Consider the following 19531-nt stretch of genomic DNA (forward strand, 5'->3'; position numbering starts at 1 on the left):
CTGCAGTCCAGGTGGAGTTATTGCAAAGTATTTTGAAATCTCTGAGGGTGAGGCATTTAAAAATGGAATTATTTGCTTCCTTTTTCACAGTTCTAAGACCTCTCTTATCCTTAATACACAGAAGACAGGTGCATCTTTGTCCATCAGGGGATGGTACACCCCAAGGTGAAGAATCACCTTAGAATCTGTGGCCAGAAAAACCTTGGTTTGACACTGAGTCTTCAATTAACTAGTCAGGTGCTCTTGAGCGAGTCATTTAGCTCCTATGAGCCTCAGTTTCCCCATTTATAATCTCCAGAAAAATAATACCAAATTCCTCTTAGGGTGTTTGTAGGGAGGGGATGAGATGATCCACACAAGGCACTGAGTTGGGTAATAGGAGCCATCCCACTGTTTCTGATTCCACATTACGGCCATTTAAAAGTATGGCAGAAAGTAAGGGATTCCCTGGATAAGGGATTAGGGCAACAGCACTAGTTTCTACAATCTAGACAATTATGACATAACTTTCTCAAAGTCCCAGGATTTAAGAAAACTCTTCTAAGACTTTCTGAGTTTCTTTTGCAAACCTCCCGAAGCCATTGCTAAACACTAAATATTGCCACCACTGCACCAACATACAGGCAAGAAAGATCTGGTTTTAAAAGGACAAGTAGGTGTTGCCAGTGTCATTGTTGTAAAGAAATACTGGATCCCAGGAAAAGACACCCACATTAGGCATGTTGAATGCTGAGACTCTGTACCCTGGACAGCCTTGGGAAGGGGCTGTTAGAAATGACAAATAGAGTAATGTGGGGGAGAAACCAGATTCGGACACTGCAGAGCAGGTTGCTCAAAGCATCATATTATCTGGCCAGCCTCGCTTTTTCTCATGGGGTTTTATTAGTCACTCATTTAGTGTGGTCTGTGTCAGTCCCCTGCTGGTCATTTTGGAGACAAGACTTCAGAGTAACATTTTGGTATTTTGTTAAAGGGGCAGGGAGAAAAACAAAGGAGCAATCTGTCTTCTGTCTTGAGAGGGTATGAAGGGCATAAGGCTAATTCCATGGAGAACAGTCCCAAGGAATCTGTGGCTATTACCCATATGCTCTTGATAGCCCAGAACCTTTGCAGACTGGAGGAGCCCAGAAAGACCATTAGCTGGAGGGCCACTGTCTTCTTACACATTACTTGGGTCTCTCCTCTATTCACCCTCCCTAATATGAAATGAATCTGTAATGTCCTCCTTGGTGTATTCAGAGGGATGCCATCCCGTTTGGATTTAGATCCAAAAAACAAAAGCTGTCACTGAACATAGTAGAAGCTGCCCTTTTATAGTTACCAAGGTATGTGTGTGGGGGGGTGTGTATGTGTGGTTGTTTTATTTTTTAATGTTGGTGAAAAGTTTTCTTTTCATTTAGATCAATCCTTGTTAGATGATCTTGGGTCTACCTAGCCCGAGTGACATCTTAGTATGAACTCTCCTGGGCTCCATGGGCCTTGTGGCCTCTTGACCAAAACATTGCTATGTCTCATGCAGGCCAAGAGGCTTGGGGATTGTGACATAAAGGGTGTATTTTACTACTCAGGAATTATTTCAGCATGGACAGCATTCTAGCCAAATACCAAGACTAGAGCCAAATACCAAGGTGAGGCCATCTAAACAATGCATCAAGACTACCTCCAAGAGTTGGGAACAGAGCACCCATCAGTGTTGAAAGGGCCAGACCCACCATTGCTTTGCTAAGGCTTTGCTTGCACCTGTCTGATTCTTGTCAAGGCCCTTTTGGCTTTTTCTTTGGCAGATGAGGTCACTGAGATAGGACTTAATGTGGCAGGCAGATTGTATTTGGGTTCTGGGTTAAGAGCTATTTCATTAGAACTGGGATGGACTCTGTACCTACTGAGGGTTGAAAGAGAAGGGTGCAAACAGCGAGAGCACAGCACAATTAACTTCTCTTGGAAACAAGCATCCCTGACATTATGGGATCCAAGACAGACACCAGCCTGTTGGCAATGGTTATAGAGCCCCACTTTTCCATAAAGGCATCTGCCTTGTGGGATATTTACCACCTGTCTCTCCCCTTGTGGGACATTAACTACATGTCCCTCTTTCTGTGTCAGAAAATGAAAGCTTCCCTTTTGCAAAATGCAAGGTACTCTTGTTGATATCCATGTACTAAAGCAATAGTCATTATTCTGTCTATCGTTAATATAGGCCAGGCTCTGGGCTTTATGTAACGTGGTCCATTTATTTGTCTCAATGTTCCCATGTAGTAGATACTTTGATCATATACACTTTACAGATTCACCCTGCTAGACATTTTTGAGTGTCTACTAGGTACCAGGCACTGGGGAAATAAGAGAGGGCTATCCAGTATATATTTTCCCCTCCTTTTGACAAAACTATAAAACAATTCCAATCTTAGCCCTTTCCTAGTCCTTAGAAGAATGTTACATGCCATGCAGTTTCTAGCTACAGCTTCCTCTAGCAAGGTTTTTGGTAATAGTGATGGTGATGATGAAAGTTATTACATGTGTCCAGTATGCCATGAACTGGGCGGGATCTGCTAGGACTCAAATGTGCTTAGCAGCCGAGGACTCTTCTGCAAGGTCATTCTCTTCATCCCCAAGGCTAAACAGAAGAGAATTGCCTAGCTCGGGCCATTTTCATAGCAAACATTTCTTATAGTTTGAGAAGCTGGCTATGAATACCACTGGGGAACATTTCCCCCAGTAGTTTAGAGTTATTATCCACCCCCAAGGAGCTGAAGCAGAAATCTTCTGAGATTTGGGGAAACCCCAAGAAAACTAATGTTACCAAGCAGATTGTATTTGGACAGTGAAGTTTCTAACACCTACAAAGGTTACCCATCTACTCTATCAAATGGGAATGTGTCAGGTTGATTTTGAAGAAGAAATGAAATGACCAGAACTTTTCAAAAAATTTTCCAAGTTGACCTGTCTCTTAGGCACAGGCAGTTTCAGCTGTCTAATTAAATAGGCCATCCAAACACCGGAAAAGTGGTATCCGAAAGACATAGTGTACCATGCCCAAGGACAATACTGATTAAGATCAAATAGCTAATTGTAAGCCTCAGCCTCTAAATTGCTGCCGGATGAAAAAATAACAGTGTGTGCAATCCAAGCATAATTTCACATAGAGAGAGAATGAGAATTTCTCATTCACATCCCCAGAGGGCTGGAAAACATCAGGAGGGAAGAATTCCATTGGCTGGAAAGGGATAAAAAGAGTTTTCAGTGGGGATTACATCACCAGTTGGTGTCATTATTCCTGGTTGGTGAAGACCTTCCCGGGAGTAAAAAATATTTGGTTTGGTCCAGAGTCACAAAACTCAAATATAAGCTGAACAGGAAAAAGTGAGGAAGAGAAGACAGGCCATGTGATGGCTGTCTCTAAGAGTTAAGTAGAGTTAAATAGAGTCGTGTTAAGTAGATTTCCAGGATGAACAATGCCCTGATGAGAAAGTTAATGCCTTTTCTAAACAGAACCAAAATTCTGTCACAAGTTGTTTCCTTGATTTTGGTGACAAGTGACAATAGGCGGATGGCAAGAGTATGCTAAGATTTGAGACAAACATCTCTCCATCCCTGGCCGTTACTACCAGTTAGATGACAGTCATCAGTTTTGCTGACTCTGGATCTGTTTCCTTTCCTGGAACTCTCAGATAATTTTATAGCTCCAAAACTCAGCTCATATTGAAGAAACAAAATAAGCACCCTGCCTTGCTTGGTTTTTAGCTCAGGAGGTATCTGGCAATCATAAATATTTCATTAACATAACATTTGCAAAAAAAGAAGTATATTTTTTAATGTATAGTTTTGTGAATCACTGCAAACTCTTTCTGAAAGCAAGCAGGGTATAAATAATTAAAGTAAAATAAAATAATTTAGAAGCTGAACAAGAACAATAAAAAATAGAGTATTAGATGGGATGGAGATTAAAAGAAAGTGAACACACATTCATCTGGAGATACAACCATTGCTGATTTTGTTCTAAACATCTACTCCTTTCTTCCCCTTATCTAAGGATGGGTGCTGAGGAAATGTTGTTCACTGGAGTTTTGTAAATTATAGAAATGTTAATTTTTAAATATTATATCTTTCTAAAAAGTAGATCATTCTCCCTTTCCTGAAAAGAAAAAGGTAGCTGGACTTGATCATGTACACCATTTCTGTGCATGCCAACCCAACTGTCTTGCACTTTCATGTGCCTTCTGCCCTGTCTGAGACTTCCTCTGGCTCTCAGGGTGCACAGGCTCCTATTGGTGGGCAAATGGGAGGTATGAAGAGTTAATGTTCATCTCATCATCCTTCAACAAATGATTCATGGCAATTGGTAGGTTATAACTCATAGCCTTTCCTCTGTGAGTAGGATAATGATGAGACATGCTGCACACTGTCTCCCAGAGTTTCTAAACATCATTCCAACTCTGTTATCCTCTGTGGTAACCTCCTTGATAATGCAGTCTTATCTCCTTTCTCATTTATAATAATTCCCATCTCATTTCCCTCATTCCACTGTTGGTTCTTCCTAAGATTGTCACTTAAATGAACTACTTGCACTCAAAGCCTTGTCACACAGGCAACTTCTGGGAGAACCCAACCTAAGACACCTCATGAAGGTGTTTCCTTGAGGAGCTAACTTAACAGAGGTCTACAGTTTTGTATTAGTCATGGTTCTCTAAAGAAACAGGACTAATATAATTTGTATATATGTGTATACACACACACACACACACACACACACATCAAGTATTGGCTCACACAATTATGGAGGCTGAGAAGTGCTATAATGTGCTGTCTACAAGCTGGAGACCAGGAAAGCTAGTGGTGTGATTTGAAGGCTGGAGATCCAATAGTGTAGACTTCAGTAAGCATCTGAAAGTCTAAGAACCAAGAGTGCTGAGGGCAGAGATGGCTGCCCCACTCAAGCATTCAGGCAGAGAGATAACCCAGATTATCCCTTCCTGCACCTTTTTATTCTATTCTGGCCCTTAGCAGATTGGATGATGCCTGCCCACATTGGGAAACAGCAATCATTTTCACTCGTTCTACCAATTCAAACACCAATTTCTTCCAGAAACACCCTCACAGACACATCCAGATAAAATGCTTAACGAGATATCTGGCATTTCATGATCCAGTCTAGTTGACACATAAAATTAAGTACCACAGTCAGGTAGATCACCATCTGGTTGTTTCTCTAAACTATTAGATAAGCCTTTGATTAATGCTGAATAACATATATTTTGGGGTTGCATTATCTGAAGGATACTCAAAATATGAATCATCTGCGTTGCTGATTTAAAAATGTTAGATTTTTAAATTTTTAAATGCTGATTTAACAATGTTAGATCTAAGAATTGACATTCTGTACACACACGTGTGCACATGCACAAGCTCTTCTCTGTGTGTCAGAGCAAGCCTAGTCCTTTGTAGGGTCATGGGAGTGAGTGGAGACTACAGTATTTGTGGAGAGAGCCTACAATACTTCCCAGAGGATTTGGTATCTTCTGAAGGGTTTGTTCAAACTTTGCCGTGCAGCATGTTGGAAAATGGCTGCTCCTATCATAAAGAAGTGTCTCTGGGTCTCTTCTGATTATCTCATCTCTTGTAATTGTGCCCTGATCAACTGTCCACACTGCATTAACTACATGAATGTGCCCTGGTTAAATGGTGATCTCTGCATCAACAGTTCTATCTGGTACCACAAGGGGAACACAAATAGGATAAAACTGGGAGCTCCAATTCCAACAAATCTCCAATGATTATTCTCAGCAGAAGCATTTAAATTAGAATTTGGTTCCATTTAACTCAGCACTCTACCTGTAGATTAAGAAATTTCTTTTCAGACAGCATGGCAGGCTAAGTGGTATGAAACCACTTCAATTAATTGCACCTGATGAAATCTTTGCTGCAATCCAGACTACAGTCAACTTCTGGGGTTGGTTAGTATTTGCTGAGACCCTGCACCTCATTCAAATTCATCTAAGGACCCATGATTACCTTTACTGTATTCATTGGTTCACAACTTATCCTCCGATGTAATTATAGAAGCAAAATTAAGAAAGGTACTAGTCACTTAGGAAGAATTGGTGCAAGTGAAAAAAATTATATATATTTATCCTCCCCATTCTTACTCTCTCTCTGTCTTTCTCCTTTTCTGGTCAGAATGAGTTGAGTTGGCCCAAAGAAGTAAAGCTGAATTTCCTGCAGTGACATCCCTTCAAGTACTAGTTGAACTATTAACTCTCTTTTTTGATTGAAAAAGATTGTGCTGTGTAAAAATCTGACCTGGGGAATAAGTGGAAGGAAAGCCCCAAATCTTTTCTTTTTTTTTTTTTTTTAGTAAGTGTTTAAGTGAATCTGGAGAGAGCCTTGAAAAGTATAAAACACCTTAGTAGAATAGCTTGAACCGGCATCACTTTTATTTCAGGGTTTAAATAAAAAAATTCTAAATGAAACATACAGAAAGACATCTTCTACTGGCTTATTCAGCTGGGCACAGAGGAGGCACTCATTAAATATGTGAAGATCCAAGAAAATGAATCAAATCAATAGTTAATAGCACTTCGTCGTTCTGTGTGACATGCTGGACTTCTGAAAGGCAAAGCAGTGCTTGAACTATTTGGCTTCTAGGGGCTTTTTGTAGCTCTCAGCTCCAAATTTGAATTTATGGCTTGGAGACTTAAGCAAAAGGAAAAGACATATATTCATGCAAGGCTGGTGTATCATATTAAAATTCTAGATTCATTTGTTCATTATAGACAGGCATACACTGGTGGATAACAATAAATTAAAGAAGAGGTCTGTTGTCTCACCACAGCTAGGATCTAATCCTGAGTTTTGTGTTTATCAGAGGATATGGAGGGGGCATCCGTTCCCAGGTTAGGAGTGAAGAGTATGGACTTCCTTTTCACACATTTAATATTATTGATTTCACTGGAGGACATAGAAAATGGTGTCATGAGTGTGCACTGAGGAACCACTTTTCCTGAAAATAACTACTCCACCTTGTGCTGATATAGTTATTCCCTGATATCACCATCATCCTGTCTACTCCCTATAGAATTTATGGAAGTATGGTCCATAAATGGTCCATTTATGGTCATCTCAGCTACTTTTATGTTGAGTATGACAATCAGGTGAAAAAAGGATGTCACTTTACTTGCCTTGAATCCATAAAATCCGTCTCTCAGACCTGTAATTGAGTCTCATGAAAAAGGCAGTCGCTGTCATTCTTGGGGCCTCCTCTGTGCCCTAGACTTGTAAAAAGGTTACTTGCTTTACACAGACAGCACCAAATCATCAGAGGGAATCATCTCATGGCAGATTTTAGGTCTACGCTATTTAGTCAAGGAAGCCCAATGTCTTAGACTACCTAATTCTTTCAGGTAAAACATCTTGGCTTGTATGGGGCTGGCCTGGAGCCCAAGGCGAGTGTGTCTGTGGAGGTTGGAGGTCCTCTCATGAGGACCTGGCTTCTACTTGCTTGGCTAATCATACTCGCCAAGATCTTTTCACCGCCTAGGAGTGATGCACACAGGGCCTAATGCCCATGGTTAAGACAGCTGCCTTTTTGTGGTATCATCACCTCCAGGAGTGAGACTGAGGGAAGGCATGAGGGATCTTGATGTCCAGGGCTAAGAAAACAGCAGAGTTGTCTCAGGTTAGTTTTCTCCCCCAAGCAGACCTTAAGTCACGTGCTTGGGTCCAACTGATTTATCAAAGGAAGTACTCCCAGGATCAACCAGTAACAGAGTTGGGGAAGCAAGATAAGAATGGGGATGGAATCAAGCAAGAGCATTTTCAACTGAACTCCCAGACTCAACCTGATCTCATGGGCTCTGTGGAGTATAAATTACACCTCCAGAAACACTATTTGGGCTTGTAAACTTCCATACCCATCAGTCATTGCCTACAGGCAACCCTGGGGTTGGCACAGGGAGACAAAAATCTCCTAGGTATTTTTCAGCTCATATGAAGTACACATATCAAGTACAGGATGGTGGCCATATCCAAGGGCAGTCCTCTGAAGGTTGCAAGTGCCAGTTCTCAGCTGCAAAGCACTCATGTAGAAGTTGAGCTGGCAAAAGAAATCTGGGAGACTTGAGTGTTCACTATAGAGCCATTCCAAAACCATCACATATGCTTCTGTAAACTGACCTGGCAGTGAACCACCTCATACAATTGCCCAAAGGAAAAAAGAAAACAAAAATAAGAAAGGTCTTTGTTTAAATATTTATCTGAAACAATATCCCAGAGAAATGCACCTTTGATTCCTATTTTTTGTTCATGCAATAGCACGTAAGGGCATGCTAAACCTAGTGCGTTTCTGTCTGCAGGATGAATCCTGAAAGTAGCATGGCAATGTGCTATTTATTATTAATCACAGAATATTTCACTTAGCGAAGCAGGATCTTGATGCTCCTTCAGGCCAGAAATGCAAATATTTTAAATTCTCATTTGGCTTTGCACCAAAAAAACCCCATCCCACTGAAGATAAATGAAACACTCATTAAAAACTCAAATAGGAAAGAATCATAAATCAGTTCAATGGGGAGACATAAAGGTTTCTAAAAAGAGAATGAATAGGAAAAACAAAAGATTGTTTTGAAATCTGACCCTGGGGAGAAGCTCTGATGAGGTGCAGATGGCCTATGTACCCACCAGGTAGATGTCTAAACTGGGAGGGCAAGTCTTAGAATTAACTTCAAAAGCATCATAGGAGACAGTGTGGCTTTGGGAAGCACAGAAAATAAATGAGAGATAAGAGAGAATAATACCCAGTGGTTGTTTGATATAGGATGCAATTTGAAGGCTTTATTGTGCAGAATTAAAAGATACCAATGTACGGACACCGTGGTTGGCACCCAGAAGTGTGATCAACACCTTGGAATGAGGTATGGAAGCCCGTTGTGGGTAGACATTACCAGGATCCCAGAAAATGGAGTGGAATATTGCATTACGTTTGAATAGGCCCAACAATGGGCTTTTATACTTCTCTGTGGGGTTTTCTTTAAGATGTATTTGGGAAATTGGCATTTAAAGGCAGTTGGGGGCTTTGTGAACAAAGGCAAGTAAGGGAAAAGGAAACTGTACTATTTCAGTTACTTCTCAAAACTAGCCCAGGCAGGTAAGTGTTATCCTGTTTTACAGATGAGAAGAGCAAGGCTTGGGGAAATTATGTAATTTTTCCAAACCCTAGTTCATTAAGTGGAAGAATGAATATATTTCACCCTTTATCCCTTCCATCCACCAACAAATATTTATTGAACACCTACTATGTGCTTGCTCTGGACACTGGGGAACCAAATGATTGTCTGAACTCATATCTATCTGATCCTGACAGCCATTCTTTTTCCATTAGAGTCTAATGAATAAACTTATTTAAATAATTTCATAGAAAATTATATTACTCTATGATTATGCAAGATATTAAAGAGATTTGTGTGGGGTGGTGAGACTATGGGGACACATAAAAATAGGCGTGGAAGACTGAATAATGCTAGATTTAGACACTTGGCAGGAAGACCCAAGCCATTTTGCTTGATATGAACTTAACCACAGAAACAACAAAAATAATAACAAACTTTTAGGGTCACATTTTCTGATTATAGAACTTTGGAAAAAATTATAAAGAAGCAAAATTTATTTTTAATGTTATAAGCCAGAGATAATAAGTATAATTATTTTAAAGTATGTTCTAGTTTCTCCCCCCTGCAACCCTTGGCTGCTTCATATTTTTCTGGCTTTGAACTTTGTGAATCTGTAGGTTGATGTCTTTTATCAATATGGGAAAAGTTTTAGCTATTATTTCTTTGCATCTTATTTGTACTCCATTTTCTCTCCCTTCTCTTTCTTGGATGCCAATTACATTTATTTTTTAACCTTCTCACTTGATCCCCTATGTCCCTTATTTTTTCCCATATGTTTTAAATCTTTTTGTCTTTTTTTGCTTCATTCTGAGTGTTTTTAAGCCATCTTTTAGTTTACTAATACTCTTCAGTGGTATCTGATTTGCTATCAAACTTATCCACTGAGCTTTAAATTCCTGCCCTTATACTTTTCAGTTACATGTTTTTCCCCCTTTTTTTTAAGGTTTCCAGTCTTCTGCTTAATCTTGTTTTATTTCCTTGAACATATTCAGCATAATTATTTTTGAGTAGTGGTAGATACCATTATCTGTATTCTTTATAAATGTATTTCTATTGTCTGTATTTCTGTTGATTTTCAGTCTTGCCTTCTGTCTTAGTCAGTCTGGGCTGCTACAACAGAATACCATAGATTGGGTGACTTAAACAACAAACATTTATTTCTCACAGTTCTGGAGGCTGGGAAGTCCAAGATCAAGGCGTCAGAAGATTCGTTGTCTGGTGAGGGCATGCTTCAGATGCTGACTTCTTGCTGTATCCTCATGTGGCAGAAGGAGGGTGGGAGAGCTCTCTGGGTTCTTTTTTATAAAGGCACTAATCTCATTCATGAGGTCTCCACCCTTATGACCTAATCTACCCCCAAATGCCCCATATCCTAATACCATGATTTTGGGGATTCGGATTTCAATATATGAATACTGGGGGGACACACACATTCAGTACATTGTACCTTCTATTGGATCCTAACTCAGAAGCATCACTTGGCTCTATCCTTGTGACATTCTGTAAGCAATAACTTAAAACTAAATAATGGTTCTCATAGTTCTCCATTCTAAGCTCTTGTCAAGTTAAAGTTGTACCATTGATTTAATATAGCTTTTCTGGGTTTATGAGGAAAGAAATACTACATGAAAAGTACACATCCTATGTGCTTTGATTTCAGAAATGCCAGATTATAAAAGAATACATATCTAAGCATTATGGAAATATAGCTATATGCCTTGGGCACAGGCGTTTGTATGTCCTGATTCAGTTTCTCTTTAAGTCTTCTTTTAAAGTTTGCTTAGTGAAAGAAACAAAGGATCTAAATTGTTCTAAATCTCTGTTACTTTCAAGGGCTCAAAAACTCTCTAAAGTTTCTGCTAGTTAAACCCACATTAAATATAGTAGAGCTATGAGCCGTTAGAACCCTGCATTTGGAAAGTAATGGGGTGGGAGGCTAGTGGACCATGGAAGCACTTCCTTCCAAGGGCAGAAAAACCCAACTATCAGGCTTACCTGTCAAAGCCAACAATGAAAAGGATTTCTTATCCTCTGCTGAGGCACATGTGGCTAGAATATAGTTCATTTTCTCTTAGTATTCCAAGACTGGTCTTAAATATCACTCAATCTTTCTTGGCTATGAGCTCTATCTAGCAATGGTCAAAACCGATGGGAAGCTCCACTTAAATTACCCAAATTATAGCCCTTTAATAGGCTAATTGGCTACATATTCCCATGCCTGCTAGAACTAGGCAGCCCTTGGGGGCTGTGAAGAATAGGGCTCCCTTCTAAGCAAAGACACTTTTCAACTCCAGTTGATTATTGCTATATGGGAATACAGACCCAGGGTTTCAGATCTGAATTATGTTAGAAATGAATAATACAGATTTTTAAATGAAATCTCCCGATTTTTATGCCTGCAATGAATTCCATTTTATAAAACTTTCGGCATAACATTATGTTTTTGAGACAATTTCAGTCTGTGGGCCCCAATGGGTGCTTATTAAGCTCAATTTTCAGAATGAATGAGTCTGTGCTATTAGAAGCTGCCACCATCAGTGAAGCAACATAGACTGCTTTATCTGCGTTTTCCTCCCACATCATGGAGGCATTTCTGAAAATATAAGCACTGGAGTTTTCTGAGTTCACTTGAAGCTCAAGAAACCCATTACCCTTTTTATACCATCACAGTATTTTTAAATAGTTTACTCAGTGGGGTCCCTTTTTTATACTTTTACACTTTTATAAAATGGGAGTTTTGGATTCATTTGCCAGAAAAAATGCTGATACTACATAGTCCAAAGGCATACAGAGTGTCATTGAAATCAACTTCCACATAGTCTATGGATGGTCTTAGAGTGGACAAACCAGTGATTTGGCTAATTGTTGCAGCCTTGCCAAGTTGCACATAGGAAAGTTATTTATTTTTAATTCTCAAATATTTTAGAGGTGTTATCTGAATGGAGAATTTTTTTTGCCTGGAGGCAAGCAACTGAGCTGCTTGGAAGGCAGTTGTAACAGTTACAGGGAAGAAAGCATATCAAATGCATAATTGTGGGGGCCAAGATGACCGATTAGAAGCAGCTCTGGTCTGCGGCTCCCACTGAGAAAAATGAAAACAGCAAGTGAATCCTGCACTTTCTTTTTTTTTTTTTTTAAGACGGAGTCTCGCTCTGTCGCCCAGGCTGGAGTGCAGTGGCCAGATCTCAGCTCACTGCAAGCTCCGCCTCCCAGGTTCCCGCCATTCTCCTGCCTCAGCCTCCTGAGTAGCTGGGACTACAGGCGCCCGCCACCTCGCCCGGCTAGTTTTTTGTATTTTTAGTAGAGACAGGGTTTCACCGTGTTAGCCAGGATGGTCTCGATCTCCTGACCTCGTGATCCGCCCATCTCGGCCTCCCAAAGTGCTGGGATTACAGGGTTGAGCCACCGCGCCCGGCCCCTGCACTTTCAGCTGAGGTATCCAGGTCCTCTTATTGAGACTGACTAGGTGGTTGTCATGATCCGTGGAGAGCAAGGAAAAGCAGGGTGGAGTGATGGCCCAGCTGGGAGCTGCATGGAGTAAAGCAAACTCCCACCCCAGCCAAAGGGGGCAGTGAGTGATGTGCTACCCTGCCAGGGAAACCACAATTTTGCCATGAATCTGTGCAACCCATGGATCAGGAGATCCCCTTGTGAGCCTGTGCCAACAGGGCCTTTGGTCTCAAGCACAGAGCTGTGCAGTCTCTCGGAGGCTGCTTGGGTTGCGGCCAGTGGCAGCAAGCTGGAGACTGCCTAAGATGACCAAGTTCCCAGGGGGAGGGGAGGCAGCTATCACTGCGGTTTCAGTTGGCCATTTTTCCCCACTGGTCCAGAAAGATTGGATGGTTTGGATGGAGAAGAATTCTGGCCAGACTCCTTCTTTAGGTGGGACCTGGATCCATCCCTCCTCACTGGGTGGCACCTCCCTGTAGGAATTCCAGCAACTCCAGCCAGGGATTTATGGACAGAATACCAATCTTCCTGGGACAGAGCCCCTGTGGGGAGGCAGTCATGATCTCCTGTTCAACAGATTTGGTCTTTCCTGCTTGCTGGCTTCTGAGGTGGCTGGTAGTCCAGACAAGTGGGAATCCCCCCAGTGCAGTGCACTTGCTCTGCTAAGGGGCAGCCAGGTTGCTTCATTAAGCAGGCCCCTGATCCCGTGCCTCCTTACTGGGTGGAACCTTCCAACAGGGGTTACCAGACACCTCATACAGGAGAGTTCCAGCCAGCATCAGGTTGGTGCTCTTGTGCAACGGAGCTCCTGGAGGAAGGAGCAGGCAGCCGTCTTTGCTTTGCTGTAGCCTCCACTGGTGATCTCTCCAGGTGTGGGAGGGACCCAGGTGAATAGAGTCTGGAGTGGACCTCCAGCAAACTGCAGCAGCCCTGCAGAAGAGGGGTCTGGCTGTTAAAAGAAAAACAGAAAGCAACAACAACATTGACAAAAAAGACCCCACAAAAATCTCATCCAAAGGTCAGCAGCTTGAAAGATTGAAGGTAGATAAACCCATGAAGATGAGAAAAAAAATCGACATAAAAATGCTGAAAATTCAAAAAGCCAGAGTGTCTCTTCTCTTCCAAATGATTGCAACACCTCTCCAGCAAGGGCACAGAACTGGACTGAGGCTGAGATGGATGAATTGACAGAAGTAGGCTTCAAAAGGTGGGTAATAATGAACTTTGCTGAGCTAAAGGAGTATGTTCTAACCTAATGCAAAGAATCGTGATAAAACACTACAGGAGCTGTTAACCAGAATAATCAGTTTAGAGAGGAACATAAATGACCTGATGGAGCTGAAAAACACAATGCAAAAACTTCACAATGCAACCAGAAGTATCAATAGCTGAATAGAAAAAATGGAGGAGGGAATCTCAGAACATGAAAACTACCCTGCTGAAATAAGACATGCAGACAAGATTAGATTAAAAAAAAAAATGTAAAGGGATGAACCAAACCTCTGAGAACTATGGGATTATGTAAAAAGACTAAACCTGCAAGTGATGGGGGTACCTGAAAGAGATAGGGAGAATGGAGCCATGCTAGAAAGCATACTTCAGGATGTCATCTCGGAGAACTTCCCCAACCTAGAAAGACAGGCTAACATTCAAATTCAGGAAATCCAGAGAACCCCAGCAAGATATTCCATGAGAAGGTCAACTCTAAGACACATAATCATCAGACTTTCCAAGGTTGAAATGAAGGAAAAAATGTTAAGGGCAGCCGGAGAGAAAGGCAAGGTCACCTACAAAGGGAATGCTATCAGACTAACATTAGATATCTCAGGAGAAACCTACAAGCCAGAAGAGATTGGGGGCCAATATTTAACATTCTTAAAGAAAAGAATTTCCAACCCAGAATTTCATATCCGGCCAAACTAAGCTTCATAAGTGAAAAAGAAATAAAATCTCTTTCAGACAAGCAAATGCTGAGGGAATTTGGCACCACAAGACCTGCCTTGCAAGAGTTCCTGAAGGGAAGCACTGAATAGTGAAAGGAAAAACTGTTACCAGCCACTACAAAAACACACTGAAGTACACAGACTAATGACACTATGAAACAACTACATAAATGAGTCTGCAAAATAACCAGTGAGCATCATGATGACAGGATCAAATTTACACATAATGATATTAACCTTAAATGTAAATAGGCTAAATGCCCCAATTAAAAGACACAGAATGGCAAGCTGGATAAAGTGAAGACCCATTGGTGTGCTGTGTTCAAGAGCCCTATCTCACATGCAAAGACACAGATAGGCTCAAAATAAAGGGATGGAGAAAAATTTACCAAGCAAATAGAAAGCAGAAAAAAGCAGGGGCTGCAATCCTAGTTTCTGACAAAACAGACTTTAAACAAACAATATCAAAAAGATAAAGAAGGGCATTATATAATTGTAAAGGGTTCAATTAAACAAGAAGAGCTAACTATCCTAAATATATATGCATCCAATACAGGAGCACCCAGATTCATAAAACAAGTTCTTAGAGACCTAAAAAGAGACTTAGACTCCCATACAAAAACAGTGGGAGACTTTAACTCCCCATTGTCAATATTAGATCGTCAAGACAGAAAATTAACAAAGATATGCAGGAGTTGAACTCAGCTCTGGACCAAGTGGACCTGATAGATATCTGCAGAACTCTTCCCCCAAAAACAAAAGAATAAATATTCTTCTTGGCGCCACATAGCACTTACTCTGAAATTGATCACATAATTGAAAGTAAAACACTTCTCAGCCAATACAAAGAACTGAAATCATAACAGTCTCTCAGACTGCAGCACAATTAAATTAGAACTCAAGATTAAGAAACTCACTCAACCATACAATTATACAGAAACTGAACAACCTGCTCCTGAAAGACTCCTGGGTAGATAATGAAATTAAGGCAGAAATCAAGAAGTTCTTTGAAACCAATGAGAGCAAAGAGACAACATACCAGAATCACTGGGATGCAGCTAAAGCAATGTTACAAGGAAAATTTATAGCACTAAATGCCCACATCAAAAAACTACAAAGATCTCAAATTGATATCCTAGCATCACAACTAAAAGAACTACAGAACTAAGAAAAACAAACTCCAAAGCTAGCAGAAGACAAGAAATAACCAAGAACAGAGCACAGCTGAAGGAGATCGAGACACAGAAAAACCTTCCAAAAATCAACAAATCCAGGAGCTGGTTTTTTGAAAAAAATTAATAAAAGAGATAGCTAGCTAGATTAATAAAGAAGAAAGGAGAGACTAATTAAAGAATCAAATAGACACAATATAAAATAATAAAGGGGATATCACCACTAACCCCACAGAAAGGCAAACAATTATCAGAGAATGCTATAAACACCTCTATGCAAATAAACCAGAAAATCTATGATAAATGGATAAATTCCTGGACACATACACCCTCCCAGGACTGAACCAGGAAGAATTTGAATCCCTGAATAGACCAATAACTAGTTCTGAAATTGAGGCAGTAATTAACAGCCTATCAACCGAAAGAAGCCCAGGATCAGACGGATTTACAGTCGAATTTCACCAGAGGTACAGAGAGGATCTGGTCCCATTTCTTCTGAAACTATTCAAAACAATGGAAAAGGAGGAACTTCTCCCTAACTTATTTTATGAGGCCAGCATCATCCTGAAAACAAAACCTATCAGAGATGCAACAAAAAAAAAAACAAAACTTCAGGCCAATATCCCTGATATACATCAATGCAAAAATCCTCTATAAAATACTGGCAAACCAAATCCAGCAGCACATCAAAAAGCTTATCCACCATGATCAAGTTGGCTTTATCCCCAGGATGCAAGGCTGGTTCAACATGTGCAAATCAATAAACATAATTCATCACATAAACAGAACTAAAGATGAAAAACACATGATTATCTAAATAGACACATAAAAGGCCCTTGATAAAATTCAGCATCCCTTCATGTTAAAAACTCTCAATAAACTAGGCATTGAAAGAACATACCTCAAAATAAGAGCCATTTATGACAAACCCAAAGCCAATATCATACTGAATGGGCAAAAGCTGGAAGCATTCCCATTGAAAACTGGCACAAGACAAGGATGCCCTCTCTCATCACTCCTATTCAATGTAGTACTGGAAGTTTGGGCCAGGGCAATCAGGCAAGAGAAAGAAATAAAGTGTATTCAAACAGGAAAGGAGGAAGTCAAATTTTCTTTGTTTGTGGATGGCATGATCCTATATCTAGAAAACCCCATCGTCTCAGCCGAAAAGCTTCTTAAGCTGATAAACAACTTCAGCAAAGTCTCAGTACACAAAATCAATGTACAAAAATCATAAGCATTCCTATACACCAACAACAGACAGGCAGAGAATCAAATCATAAATGAACTCCCATTCACAATTGCCACAAAGAGAATAAAATATCTAAGAATTCAGCTAACAAGGGAAGTGAAGGATCTTTTCAAGGAGAACTAGAAACCACTGCTCAAGGAAATCAGATAGGACACAAACAAATGGGAAAACATTCCATGCTCATGGATAGGAAAAATCAATATTGTGAAAATGGCCATACTGTCCAAAGTAATTTATAGATTCAATGCTATTCCCATCAAACTACCATTGACATTCTTCACAGAATTAGAAAAAACTATTTTAAAATTCATAAGGAAACAAAAAACAGCCCATATAGTCAAGATAATCCTAAGCAAAAAGAATGAAACTGGAGGCATCACACTAACCTACTTCAAACCACACAAGGCTACAGTAACCAAAACAGCATGGTACTGGTATAAAAACAGACACGTAGACCAATGGAATAGAACAGAGACCTCAGAAATAAGACCATACATCTACAACCATCTGATCTTCAACAAACCTGACAAAAACAAGCAATGAGGAAATGATTCCCTGTTTAATAAATGGTTAAACAGAACTGGCTAGGCATATGCAGAAAATTGAACCTGGACCCCTTCCTTACACTTTATACAAAAATTAACTCAAGATGGAATAATGACTTAAATGTAAAATCCAAAGCTATAAAAACCCTAGAAGAAAATCTAGGCAATACCATACAGCATAGGCACAGACAAAGATTTCATGACAAAAACGTCAAAAGCAATTGAAACAAAACCAAAAATTGACAAATTGAATCTAATTAAACTACAGAGCTTCTGCACAGCAAAATAAACTATCATCGGAGTGAACACACAACCTACAGAATGGGAGGAAATTTTTGGAACCTATCCAACCGACAAAGATCTAATATCCAGAGTCTATAAGGAAATTAAACACTTTACAAGAAAAAAGAAACAATCCCATTAAAAAGGGGGCCAAGGACATGAACAGACACTTCTCAAAGGTACTGGTTTTGTACCAGTACCATGCTGTTTTGGTTACTGTAACCTTATAGTATAATTTGAAGTCAGTTAGCATGATGCCTCCAGCTTTGTTCTTTTTGCTTAGGATTATCTTGGCTATATGGGTTCTTTTTTGGTTCCTTATGAATTTAAAGACATGTATGCAGCCAACAAATATTTGAAAAAAGCTCAACATTACTGATCATTAGAGAAATGTAAATAAAAACCACAATGAGATACCATCTCACAGCAGTCAGAATGGCGAGTATTTAAAAGTCAAGAAACAACAGATGCTGCCAAGGCTGTGGAGAAATAGGAACACTTTTACACTGCTGGTGGAATGTAAATTAGTTTAAGGTGATTGAACTAATTTGGTGATTCCTCAAAGACCTAGAACCAGAAATACCATTTGACCCAGCAATCCCATTACTGGGTATGTACCCAAAGGAATATAAATCATTCTACTATAAAGATACATGCACATGTATGTTCATTGCATCGCTATGCACAACAGCAAAGACATGGAATCAACCCAAATGCCCATCAATGATAGACTGGATAAAGAAAATGTGGTACATGATACACCATGGAATACTATGCAGCCATAAAAAGGAACAAGATCATATCCATTGCAGGGACTTAGATGAAGCTAGAAGCCATGATCCTCAGCAAATTAATGCAGGAACAGAAAACCAAACACTGAATGTTCTTACTCGTAAGTGGGAGCTGAATGATGAGAACTTATGGACACATGGAGGCGAATAACACACACTGGTGTCTGTTGGGGGGTTGGGGGGGGAGGCAGACTGTCAGGATAAATAGCTAATACATGGGGGGCTTAAAAGCTAGGTGATGGATTGATAGGTGCAGCAAACCACCATGGCACACGTTTACCTAGGTAAGACACCTGAACATCCTGCACATGTATCTGAAACTGAAAATAAAATAAAACTAAAAAGAAGGAAAGAAACAAAAGCATAATTGCATTGCACAGAGACTGTTTTACAGGGATGAGCCTGTCTGTGTCTTAGAATAAATGATTTTAAGGAAACCAGAGAGTCTACTAGAAGAGGAGACAGAAAAGGTGGCAAGGGTTGAAAACTACTGGATATCATGATCAATGCCTGTGTGACAGGATCAGTTGTACCCCAAAGCTCAGCATAATGCAATATACTCAGGTAATAATTCTGCACATGTACCCCCTGAATCTGAAATAAAAGTTGAAATTATTTATAAAAAAAAGAAACTAAGATCAGTTGTGGTGGCTTACACCTATGATCCCAGCACTTTGGGAGGCCAAGGTGGGAGGACAGCTTGAGCTTAGGAGTTCAAGACCAACCTGGGCAACATGGTGAAACCCCATCTCTACTAAAAATACAAAAATCAGCTGGTGTGTGCCTATGGTCCCAGCTACTCAGGAGCCTGAGGTAGGAGGATCACTGGAGCCCAGGGGATGGAGGTTGCAGTGAGCCGAGATTGTGCCACTGTACTCCAGCCTGGGTGACAGAGTGAGACCATGTCTCAAAAAAACAAACAAAAACAAAAACAA

General features: G+C 40.2%; 1 protein-coding gene across 4 annotated transcripts in view; it reads left to right on the top strand.

Moving 5' to 3' along the window:
- PAMR1 (peptidase domain containing associated with muscle regeneration 1) overlaps window positions 1-19531 on the top strand; it is a 104826-nt gene that overhangs the window by 74354 nt on the left and 10941 nt on the right. Inside the window, exon 7 of one of the 4 annotated variants that reach the window (XM_023185539.3) lies at window positions 10329-10379. The exons of the other annotated variants lie outside the window; for them this stretch is intronic. Coding sequence (XP_023041307.1) covers window positions 10329-10379 — 51 coding nt within the window. The remainder of the gene's footprint in view (window positions 1-10328; window positions 10380-19531) is intronic. 4 annotated transcript variants of the gene reach the window in all.

Source organism: Piliocolobus tephrosceles, chromosome 13 (genome assembly GCF_002776525.5).
Source record: "Piliocolobus tephrosceles isolate RC106 chromosome 13, ASM277652v3, whole genome shotgun sequence".
NCBI lineage: Eukaryota > Metazoa > Chordata > Mammalia > Primates > Cercopithecidae > Piliocolobus > Piliocolobus tephrosceles.